Source organism: Dryobates pubescens, chromosome 13 (genome assembly GCF_014839835.1).
Source record: "Dryobates pubescens isolate bDryPub1 chromosome 13, bDryPub1.pri, whole genome shotgun sequence".
In the NCBI taxonomy this organism is placed as follows: domain Eukaryota; kingdom Metazoa; phylum Chordata; class Aves; order Piciformes; family Picidae; genus Dryobates; species Dryobates pubescens.
Genome location: NC_071624.1, coordinates 12,094,903 through 12,106,863, shown reverse-complemented (window position 1 = coordinate 12,106,863; position 11,961 = coordinate 12,094,903). Strand labels below are relative to the sequence as shown.

The following is an 11,961-nucleotide window of genomic DNA, read 5'->3' as shown; positions in this document are numbered from 1 at the left end:
GGCTTGGAGTAACAACCGTATTGTTGAATGCTTTCCCCCCACTTTCCCTTTTTTTCTTAACTCCCCAGAAACACATCCATATATCAAGATATTAATTCACGGTTTATTGTAAAGAGTCAGGTTGTGAATTCCTCGTTTCTGCGGCCACTGCCAGTGTGCAGCCAGGAACGGAGCAGCCGCAGCCTGCCGGGTCCCCGGGCCCCATGTCGAGAAGCGCTGCCCTCGGCCGCGACTAAAGGGGAAGGAAGAGAGCTGCTGCCGAGTGACAGCGGCCCGCGTCACCTCTGCTCTCACGCATCCCTGGGACGCCTTGCTCCGGCTTCCCGGAAGAGCAGCGCAGGAAGGGGAACCGGGCGGGCCGGGCAGTGCAAGCCCTGCCCCGCGACCGCCGACCCGGCCCCGCTCCTCGGGCGGAAGGGCGCAGGCGCGCTGCCCCCGCCGGTCGCTGCCCCGCGCCCGTCGCAGGGCTGACGCGGCGGCGCCGACGCAGCGCGCTCCGGTCCGGCGTGTGGTGGCGGCGGCGGGAGGGGGGCGGAGCGCGGCCCTGGCGGCTGCCGGGACGAGCCAGGCGCCCCGACGGGCAGAGGTGAGGCGTGGGGCGGTGGGCCCCCGCGGGCCCTGACGGCGGTTGGCGGTGGCCCCGGCCAAAGCTCGATACGTGCTCGGCCCTGTCAGTGCAGGGCAGCGCGGCCTGGTCAGCGGTCGCCAAGCCCCGGCCGCAGGGAGAGCGCTTGGCAGCTCCCACCCGGAGCTCCCTGTGGCAACGCTCAGGCTTCGCTCACCTGGGTTTGCCCCGACTCCGGTGGCCGGAGAGCGGCGGGTCCGGGAGCGTGGTCGCCTGACACTCGCAGCGCGGGCGGAGGCCGCTGCCCCTGTGCTGCCTCCCGGCCTTCTGCAGTCCGGCCTCTCCTGCCCGCCCTGTGAAGGCCGGGGGCCGGCGCTGGCTCATGGCGTTATCATAGAGGTTTGACTGGGCTAGCGGGAACAGGGACCTTGAGGAGCATCCTGGGGCGGTGCAGAGCCTCTCCTGTGCCGGTGCGTCCTGGGCAGCACGCATAGCCTCTCCATAGCTACAAGACTCGCAGAGTCAGGGTATTCATGGCAGCTGGGCAGCTGTACAAAGGGATCCTCAGTTGTTGCAAGAGGATTTCTTTTTCACCGGGCTATCACCCCAACTTCTCTGCCCCCAAGTTGTCTTTTGCTCACAGAGCTTCTTTGCTGTGTAAGCAGGGAGCTTATCTGTGGCAGTGCTATTTGCTCTTCCTTCCCTGAGCCCTTCCAAACTGGGCTGCACTGGTGAGGAGGGGATAGGGAGCATAGCAGGGGTGGCTGTCACAGGTGTGGTGCTGAACCACGGACAGGAACAGCAGAGCTGGGTTCCTCAGCTGAGGACCGAATTTAACTGGTGTGCTCTCCCTACAGCCATCTCCAAACTAAACTTGTTCATGCTCAGAAGAGAAGCAGATTGCCTTTGGTAACAGCCTCACCTTACTGTGTGTGTGTCACAAACACAAGTAGAGAAGTAATCTATTTTTCAAAATTGCAGGAAAATAATATTTGTGAAATACACTGTGTCTTAAGGTAAGCCTTTAGAAAGCATCAGGGGGACTTTTGATCCCAGACATGTGCAAGGACTTTGATTGAAAGTTTGGGCTCTCTTTCCTTAACATGGCTTAGAGAAGTTTGATGGACTTTTTTCAGCTAGTTCCATGCGTCTGCCTTGTAGAGGTATTCAGGAAGGAAGGGACAAAGCTTCAGTGATACTTCATTAAAATCATACTAATGCCTGAAGATTCAACATTATTTATATCTTTATGCCTTACTTTTACAGAAGTGACTTTGGTTTTTATTCTAGAATCTTTTTCATCACTGATTTCTGACAGTATTCCTCTTAAATGCTATTTTATCTGATAGCTGAGATACACATACCTCTACTAATCTAGTTTAGCCTAAAGGAGGCTATTTTTGTAAGTAAATTATAATTCTCTTGCCAAAAATAAATTTAGCACATGTGTAACTAACTGGGGGTTTGCTCCCAAAAGCACTAGTTGAGAGACAGGAAGAGACCAAAGTAACTGTCAGAGTTTAACCCTTGCAGTGTGATAGCTGAGATCATCAGCTGTGTGACTTGCAGTGCTTCCATGAGCTGGTGACTGGACTTCAGCCATTTCTGCATGATCTTGTGTTAATAAGTTATGTTTGTCAAAGTGTGTTTCCCTCCGTCTTGTTTCACCCCTGGGACAAAATGTTCAGTTTCGATTTCACAGAACTGTGGTGGGCAGGTCAGAAAAGGCAGCAAAGGGGAGCTAGTTCCCAGTGCTGTGAACCTTCGTTACTTCTGCATGTGCTAATTGAATCATTTCAGACTTCCTGACCTTGTCAGCTTTGCTCTGGCCACGGGGTGGTTTGCAGAGAGACACCCTTCCCCAGTTTCCTCTCTCTATTTCCAATTTTGGATTCTGGTTTGGGGAGGGCAGGCATCTTCTTGCACAGCATATCTCAGCTCTCTAACCTCAGGCCTGCTTTCTCTTTCCTGCTTATCTTCTGTCCTTGGGAGCTTGCCCCAGATCTCAGCTGCAAAATACTGGACTCATTGGGTGTCGCAAGAGCTGCTGCCTCCCCTGGGAGATGGTGATGCACAGATTAAACTCGTGCCCACATAAGGTCACGCTTTCAAGGCTGTTTGCTTTATTTACATTACTTATGCTCTTCAAAACAGCCTTTCATATTTGAATAGCAGCATTAGAATCTAGGCATTCTGGGGAAAGCAAACAAACAACAAAACAATCTGAGAGTTAGCAAGTGAGCTGTATTTGAATGACTTGCCAGCTGCATGTGTCCCTTGATGTGCTGGTGGTGAGCTGTGCTGCTGAAGTGTGATGGGTTTCTTCAGAACGTGTGGACAAGAGGTTTCTGTGGTCTGATACTTCAGGTGCCAGCTAGAAACCTTTGATTAAAGTCCTGTCAGCAGCATTGCCTGGGACTGCCTTTCCCATTTTGGTGTTTTTCACTTGAAACCTGGGCTCTCTAAACCTGGCAAAAATAAATAGGACTGCCAGGGATTAATTAGCTGTTAAACTACAACAGGCTTAAAATTGGTGGAAGATGTGAACATGTAGTGTCTTTTCCAGTACTTCATTTCATTGAAGCTGTAGCAATGTAAGTTGTAGAGTGAGCTGCTAATGGCTCCAGTGAAAGTAGAGCGTGCATCTGCTGAATTTGTTAGTTGGTAAAGAATCAAGGGCCTCCCATTCTTCCATTCCTCTTGTGTTGCTGTTTAGTGAATTTTAGGTAGGCTTTATGTTGATACAAGGTCGTGCTCTCTTGTAGCTCACCAGAGCTCTCAGGGTAAGTCTCCAGCTGAAAACAGAGTGGCTCCCAAATGCGGTTTTAAAAGCTCCGAGTATGAAGCAAATTTATAACCAGAATCTGCCATTAGTACAGAGCTGTAACAGTCTAGGGGTGTCTTTCTCCAGTGCAAAAGAGTTTGTGCCTTTTAATATTTAATCATTTGTAGATGATAAGTCAGTCACAGCTGAATTACAGTAAGTTGTGGTCTTTGGGATGTGTACATTTGGAGCTTTTTTGAATTTAAGATTTTTCTGGTGTAGTCTTGGCAGTGTCCCTGTGCAGTAGAGGTATGGCTTACACCAACCAAACAGCTCTTTTACTGCTGCAAGTTCCTCTGTTTCAGAGGTTCTTAACTTGTGTCAGTGTATGGGGCAAAGATGTGACTTTCACTTCGGGTTCTTAAGCTTTGGGTGGTGCTTGCTTTACTTTCAGTCTTAGGTTGCTCGCTTCGGTTCCTTTTCTATCAGACCACTTCCTAAGCTGTCCTTCTGCCCTGCTGATTTATGTTGCCAAGTAAAACCAGCAATGCTTTGGTAGCACTGATGGAAAATAAGTTCTTCAAGCAGTACTTTTAATTAAACATTTGTCTATGGATTATCTTTTGTCACTCAAAGTAATACTGCTATTAGAAAAGTGAACTATTTCAGCTCATAGAACTGGGATTAACTGCTCCTTGGAGGCCTTTGCTTTAAAGGGATCCAGGCTCGAAACTGATTATGTTTGAAAAGGAAGAGGGGAGGGTATGAAAAGTTTGCTTGGGTTAAATGGCTTAGTCAATTTTTTAAGGAGTCCATTTTTTAAGGAGAAACTTACTTGTACAGAGGAGAACTTTCACTCTGGAGAAGCTGGTGTGTGCATCACAAACACAAAACATTTTGTAATCCTGTAAGTTATAACACCAAGCATTTTTTAGTGATCTATGTTAAAAATGAAGCTGAACAACAGGTGGGTAGAGTAGCTTTCCTAAGATCTTCCTTTGTTGCAGTTCAAGAAGCTGCATTTCATGGTGCTGATGTGCAAATGAGCTGTTTCAATTGCTGTTGCAACTGATTGCATTGGAACTGTGGCACCACTCTTGTCTCTCAATTCAAGTTACCTCAGGTTATTTTTGTTATCAGGACTTATTCTTTGCTAGAATCTAGTTCAGTATTTTCCCTTCTGTGACCATTAATTCAGTCTGCTGTGGGTGAAACAATGGCAGCTGTAGACATTTCAGCTCCTGTGTATTTTGTCTTCAGAAAACCAGTGGTCACTCAGCCTTCTTCCTCCTCTGAGGAAGGAGGTTGGATTGTTGGATTTTGCTGTGACAGAGCCAGGAGAAAAGCAATGACTCCAAAGTGTTTAGGGATGTTCTTAAACCCAGGCAGGTGCACAGTTCCTGTGAAGCAGTGAAACCTTCCTGGAGTACTTAACACTAGCCATATTGGCTGAAACTCCTTGTGTATGTAGTTCTGTTGAGAACACTGTGGTGTTGCTGGGTTGGCTTGGCTGATCTGGATGGAAGTGTGGCTGGAATAAGCTGTCCTAAAGAAGGCTGTGGTTTGACAGATGTTTCCTGGGGCTGCTCAAGGCATGTTTTGGAGGTGTCATGTGCAATAGACAGATATGTAAAGTTTGTAGCATAAAAGCAGGCAGAAACCAGATCTAGCGTGGAGAAATATGTCAGTGCTAGAAGAGCAAGTATGAGAAAAGAGCTAGACCCTGTTGCAGTGTTTACACTGTTAAGCTGTACTGTCTTGCACATCTCTGTCAGGGGACATAGCCTGGTTCATTTCTGTGTTGTAGATGGTGAACTGTGGACTCTTTTCTGTGTGGTGGTAATACCTTCTGTGAATGTTAAATGATATTCTTCATCCTTTCTGTATTTCTGCTCCCCTCCCACTCCTCCATGGGAAAAAAATTTTAAAAAGCCACCTGCTGTTTGTGTCTAAGATGAGTAGAGTGAAAAATGCAGAAGAACTTTTAAAGTCACACTTTAAATACCTGTTTGTGTAGGAGCCAAGCACTCATATTTGCCTTTAAAGTCCAATTGTTAATGTGCTCTTTCCATGTATAGGTTCTTTTATTTTCAGCTAGATGATGGCTTCATGCAGGGCTTGGGACAGATGTAGCTAAGGGAAAACTAGTTATAAATTTGTCTGTAAGTCAGAATCAGTTGGGTAGAGTTGGGGAGCAAAGCTCATTTCTGAACTTGAGAAAAAACCAAGCTGTTGTACAATACAGGATGCGGTGTACTTGATGAGGCCAGGACAATTTGCATGAAACGTCCTATGTCGTGTCCTCAGCTGATACCTTCCCCTTGTGTTTCTGGAGTCTTCTGCCCTTGAATTAAGTTTTAGTTATGTTGTGAAGAAGAATGGATGTTACAGTGCAGGCTTTATGCTCATGTAATTGCAGATCTATCCCTATTGCACACTTTGAGATGCAGGATTTTACTGGGCAAAGGGAATTTTAAGATGATGAACTGGTGTCTTGCATTGATAGTTTGTTGGGTGTTTTCTTAATGCTAAGACAAACACTGACTACAGTAACTGATGGTGGTGTTGTCCTATGGAGTCAGCTGTTGCTGTAAACGTAGAGGAACCACTTCAGAGTAAGCTGTGTCATTCTTTATCTAGTCAGAGAATCAGCGTTTCTGTGGCAGCATGTGCATCGCTGTTCCTTTAAGGGAAGAATTTGTGTGAGCATGTGAAGTGTCTTCACACAAAGTGCCTGCTAACATCTATTGCACAAGAATAAACGTTTGCTTTGTACCAGGCTGGTGGAACTGGGTACCTGCACACACTTGTTGACTAACTTGGACTTCAGAGTTTTGTTTTTCAAAAGCCTTTTGAGGCAAACAAGTTAATCATGCTTGCTCTACAAAGTGGGTATTGAGAGAGGTTTAACCTCAGGCTAGAGCCAGAAATTACATATAGGGAGTGTGGGGTGGGTGGGGATTACCTGTTTATCATTTTACCTCAAGGGAAGGTAAATGAGAAGAGGCTGTTTATGTGCTGGGCCATTGCAACTCTTGCTTCTTTTTTACTTTTGGTGCAAATGAGAATGTCCTAGGGAACGTGGGATTGCGTTTGGAGAATGGAATTTAGATAGGCGTGTTGCCTGAGGAATGTGTCGTAGTGTTTTGCTATTATGTTACAGTCCAGATAACTGAATTAATTTCCTTTATTCTTTCAGCTGTTTTTCAAGATCATAATGCAGCAGAAGAATGAAAAACCACAGAAGACAATTGCTTTGGAAAAGAAGGCAGTTGCTGACCTGGTCTAGAAGATGGACCACCGGATTTGGGGAGCTTGGAAAATGCTGCTTCCAAAAGCAATTTTTCCTAGCTAAGAAAATAAGACCGAGTGCTCAGCTAGTTGTGAGGTTAAATCACAGCAAACTGTACAGCAGACTGCAGTGCAGAAGAAGAGCGCTTGAGCACCAAAGCAAGTGGACTCCTGATGTGCCTGTAGATGCAGAGACCTATCAAAAACCTACTGCTGAACTTTACAGCTTTGCTTACAAAACTACCGAGAGCAAAACCATCCTGTCGCTATCACAGAGCTGAAAGCTCATCTGGAGAAGTAGTAAGAAAGCTCAACAATGAATCTGTCTAGAGTGAAGATCCCTTGAAAGAAGAGTTTGAAAGTGTCACTGTTCTTAATATCATCTCTGGCAATATCCATTATGTCTCCTGTGGTACTCTGGGTGCTGCTGCCTTACCTGTAAAAAACCGTGGGTTTGTATATAGCAGGGAGGAGAGCAGTAATGGTGAGGGCAACACAGTCCTAACAGTTTTAGACAACTATAAGAGGAAATGCTGTTGCAAAGGGAGTGGAATGGAACTTGTGGCCCCTTGACAGCTATAAAGAGGTCAAAATTTAACCATCGCACTGTAAAAAAGAGATTTTCGTTTATGATGCACAAGAAACTCTCTATGGTTAGGTCCTGGTATAGAGTTATAAAATCCCCAAAACTTCGAGCAAAAGGCAAAACCTGCAGACTGGGAAAAACCAGAAAAATCAGGCCAAGGTGGGTGCAGAAAGGTACGAGGGACCACCCGGAGGCGCTCCGGCGGCGTTTGGAAAGCAGGTTGTGCAATTGGCTTACCTACTCAAGATCTAAAAGCAGCCGGCTTTGGCACCGGTACAGCTCGCCAGGTATGAACAATAACACCCCCAAATCTTCAGGTGAGGAGAAGGAAATTCCTACACCTGAGGTCTGCCCTACACAGGATGCGTTTCTGAGTGCTGAGCTGTGTTCTGAGGAGCCGGAGTCTGGTGGGCAGGATGGCAGCGTGGATGCTGTCCTGCCAGAACTGCATGCTAGAGCTTCTCCAGAGGCGGAGGCCTTGCACCAGGTGGAGATCAACGGGGCTCTGGCAGAGGATCATTGCTCTGATGTTTTAGTCTCCGCTGCAGGAAAAGAAATTTCTGTTTCAGATCAAGAAAACGCAGAATGTGATGAGGTTATGGGTGTAGATGGAATGACACAATTGCAGTCCTCCTTGCAGAGTTCTCATGTCAATGACAATTTTGCAAATGGACCTTTATCCATGGAGATGGCACAAAATGAAGACAGCTCTGGCCAAATGGAAGTAGAGGACTCCTTAAACCTGGACAATTTTAGTGCAAAGTTACTAGATCACCCTTACTGTAAAAGTCCTCTTGAGGAGCCTTCACCAGAAAGCACAGGACTGAAATCAGGAACTCGGAAGGGAGGCAAAAGGAACATTCAGAAATCTTCCCGGGTGGATGATGAGCAGTTGGCAACGTGGCTTTGTGGTATACCTTTTACATATTTTAGGGTTTCCAGGAGTTCCTGAAACTGCTGGATGTATTGTGGAGTTTGTATGTTGCATTAATTCCCTTGTTAAAAGTGTTTTGTTTGATTTTTTCCAATTATGAACTGTAAAGGGTGCTTAGCATAGCACTAATGATGTGAAGCTGATAGGAGGCAAGCTGCATGGAGGAAAGGCAAATCAGTGCTTACCTGATGAGCTGTTTTGAGGGATAGTTGAATGGTGTCTCTGCTTCTTTTGGTTTAGAGAATGAAATGTAATTTAGTTGGAATCTTTGTGGAAAGCTATGTCTATAGACATTTAAAATGTCTTCTATCACAGTTTCAGAAGATGGTGTGGGGTTGAAACTTGCACATTTTTAAATGGATGACAATTGCAACTCTCACCTTGGTTTTTGAAAATCTTTCGTGTTCTAAGACTTCCAGCTGTACCTTCTCTTCTCTTGCTCTGTCTTAGACTGAAACTGAATCACTTAATGAATATAAGGTTTAAATAGCCAAGTATTGTTTAATGTCATTTGGTTTCTTCTACAATTGTTCACTGGATCTTCCTAGACTAATTTTTTAAAGGCAAGAGAAGTCATAGCAAAGGTTCAAAAAAGGCTTTGGGATTTCTTTTTTACTCAGTGCTGAGCATGCAACATTTGATAGTCTCTCTAAAAGAGGGACATGCTAAAAATAGTAATTGATGTCTTATCTATAGCAGCATATGGTACACATAAGGTTCAAAGTTCAGTGTTGTTCTGGTAGCTGAAGTCTTCCTTTGGAGGAATGGACTTCATAGATTCCCATAAACTGGAAGCTGGTGTCAACTGCCGTTAAAGGGATTGAAGTTTGACTTGCTCCAAATTTTCTGCCTGTCTTTTTAGCCTTCTATTTTGCAATTGGTTCTCTAAAGCAAAACATGAAGAAGGAGACATTGAACCTCAGAAGTTGATGCAAGTTAGTGTGGGATGTGTTCCTCTATGACCCAATGGGGACCAGGTGCTATGTGAGAAACCGAGAGAAACTGTGGTACCAGAGTGAACAGACCTCTTCTGCAATGGAGCTTTGAAGTTTGTCCAGAAGAACAATGATAGTCTTTGTTAACCATCAAGAACCAAGACTTATCAGAGTGGCAGAGTTACAGTTTTGTAGTCTGATAGGTAGTCATGTTCTTAAGAGGCCTGAATAACTTAAATAAGACAGCAAAGTCACTAAATTTTCCCACACTGAACAATTTTAAGGGAGTTCTTCCCTAACTTCAGCATGAAAGTAGATGAGACCAGTTTCCATTTTTTTCAGAGCTGAGGATTCCTCTCTGAGGATTGAAGGCAAGTCTACACTGTGTACACATTCATACCAATATTACAGCATTTCTGAGCTTTCTCAGATGAAGAACTAAAAAAGAATTCTAATTTTGATATAAATATGTAGAGGAGTTCTTGTCTGTTTAGGAGTGTTGTTAATAAATAATGGCACCCTAAAAGACACTGCTAACCTGCCAAGGATTCCTAGGGTAGATGCATGAAGGAGATGAAGTGTAGGGATGCTCTCAAGTTTTGAATTTCTCTGCAGCAGCTGAACAGGGCTGCAATATTGAGTGCATTCTGATATGCTATTAGATATCAAACAGAGCTCCATGGTTAAATCCTGTTCGTGATGGGTTCCTGATCTTGCACCATGTCTGAACTTCATATTTTCCTCCTTGAGTTATTCAGTTACAATCAGCCACAGTGAGGTCAGAGCCTAGCTAAGGGTCTCCCGGAACTCTGCTGCTATTAGTTGTAACTACAAGAACAATCCTTCCTCTGTGAGTATGAATAAAAAGCTTTTAAAAATTGTATATATTAAAAGAGAATAAGGTACTCTTATAAGGCCCATGCATCCTCTATCTAGATTCTCTAGCCAGAGTGAGAAATACCTCTTTGTCAGAATGTAAGGTATGAAGGATAAAAATCGTTAGCCAAATGTGTGGCAGAGTTGTGAGGAAGGTTATCTTCCCATGAAGAATGCTTCCTTGTGTGATCTCACTCTTCAGTCCTCCCTTCCTTCTGTCACACATCTGGGTCTATTTCTTGCTGTATCTGCACTGCTTTTCTCAGATTTTTGTGTTTTGTTGTCTCTCTCCTTTTCTTTTTATAATTCTTTCCTTACTGCTCTGCTTCTGGCACTTATTTCTCTCAGGTGTTTCTCTCATCTTGCTCCTTCCCATTCTGATCTTTGAAAGTTTTCAGGAAGTGCTGCAAAAGCTTTAGTAATCAGAGAGCTCATCATGCACTGCACTGTCTGCTTATGCTCTCTGCACAAAACTCCAGCCTGAGAAGAGTCCTGGAGTTTGAGTTACTGCAATTCCCTGGACTCTGATTTCAGATCCAGCTTTCTGTGCACAGAGCATGTGTTTAGTGCTGCATTTGAAAATTAGTTTTCAGAAAGCTGGATGACTTGGTCTTTTTCTTTTTTATTCACCAGCAAGGGTTGAAATCCTTTTTCCATTCTCTTTCATTCTCAAAGTGACTTCAGATTCTTGGGTGGGATTTACATCCCCAGTGTTCCAGTCTTGTGTTTGAGGGAAAAAAAAAATATTTCCTCAGGGTTTTTTAATTCTTTCAGCATTCATATCTTCATTATTTCCTAGTGAATACCTTGTTTCTGGTATTATGGTTGCCCAGTGTTTTCCCAGGCAATGTCAGACTGATGCGTCTGTCCTTGTCACCTTAAATGCTATCCCTAGGATACAAGGGTAAATGAGTTAAACTTGCTGAGAATCTGTCTGGTGTCTTTTCTCTTCACTGTGGTGGCAGCAGAGGAACTGAACAGTCTGCAAATACCCTGCCAGCCAAGGCTCCTTATGTTCAAGCATACCATAAGAAGGAGAGACTGGGTTTTCAATGAAAAACTGTGGCAGAAATTGATGACTTTTCATGTTGCATTAAAATTATTTAAAATGCTGATTGAAATAGGCAGGAGAGTGGATTCTCCTAGTAGCACTGGTATTAGCTTGATGTTTGTACATGTGTGTGCTCAGCACTGCTTAGGCCACACCTTGAGTACTGTGTCCAGTTCTGGGCCCCTCAGTTTAAGAGGGACACTGAGACTCCTGAATGTGTCCAGAGAAGGGCAACAAGGCTGGGGAGAGGCCTCAAGCACAAGCCCTACGAGGAGAGGCTGAGGGAGCTGGGGTTGTTTAGCCGGGAGAAGAGAAGGCTCAGGGAAGACCTTATTGCTGTCTACAACTACCCGAAGGGTGGTTGTAGCCAGGAGGGGGTTGGTCTCTTCTCCCAGGCAACCAGCACCAGAACAAGAGGACACAGTCTCAAGCTGCACCAGGGAAGTTTAGGCTCAAATTAAGGAGAAAGTTCTTCACAGAGAGAGTTGTTAGTTGTTGGAATGTGCTGCCCAGGGAGGTGGTGGAGTCACCATCCCTGGAGGTGTTCAAGAGGGGATTGGATGTGGCACTTGATGCCATGGTTTAGTAGTCTTGAGGTCTTGCGTGACAGGTTGGACTTGATGATCTTTGAGGTCTCTTCCAACCTTATTGATTCTATGATTCTATATGTGCTAATAATGGAGTCTGATCTTTTCCTGTGAAGCTGAGTGATCAGATTCCTGCTTTCTATTTTGTCCTCCTTCCCCGACCCCACTTTTATTTATTGTTGCTAATTTGAGCTTAGTTTTCTTTTATATATGTATATATATACACACATACACACACCCTTGCCATGTGTGGTGCTGTGTGTTAGTCCAATGCAGAATGATTGCTGCTTGCACTTGGAAGAACTGAGTGCTTCTTTGGATTAGTGAATTTGGAAGGGTTTGGTTTTTTTTTTATAGTTGCACTTTCATTTT

General features: G+C 44.8%; 1 protein-coding gene across 4 annotated transcripts in view; it reads left to right on the top strand.

Moving 5' to 3' along the window:
• Nucleotides 1-450: 450 nt before the first annotated feature.
• The window catches only part of SENP5 (SUMO specific peptidase 5), a 42,393-nt gene continuing 30,882 nt past the window's right edge, over nt 451-11,961 (top strand). For 2 of the 4 annotated variants that reach the window (XM_054166948.1, XM_054166945.1), the window contains exons 1-2: nt 451-586; nt 6,529-8,117. In XM_054166948.1, coding sequence (XP_054022923.1) covers nt 7,151-8,117 — 967 coding nt within the window. In that variant the 5' untranslated portion in view covers nt 451-586; nt 6,529-7,150. Of the gene's footprint in view, nt 587-6,198; nt 6,218-6,293; nt 6,322-6,528; nt 8,118-11,961 lie in introns of those variants that run through there. The other 2 variants (XM_054166947.1, XM_054166946.1) reach the window with 2 other exon arrangements.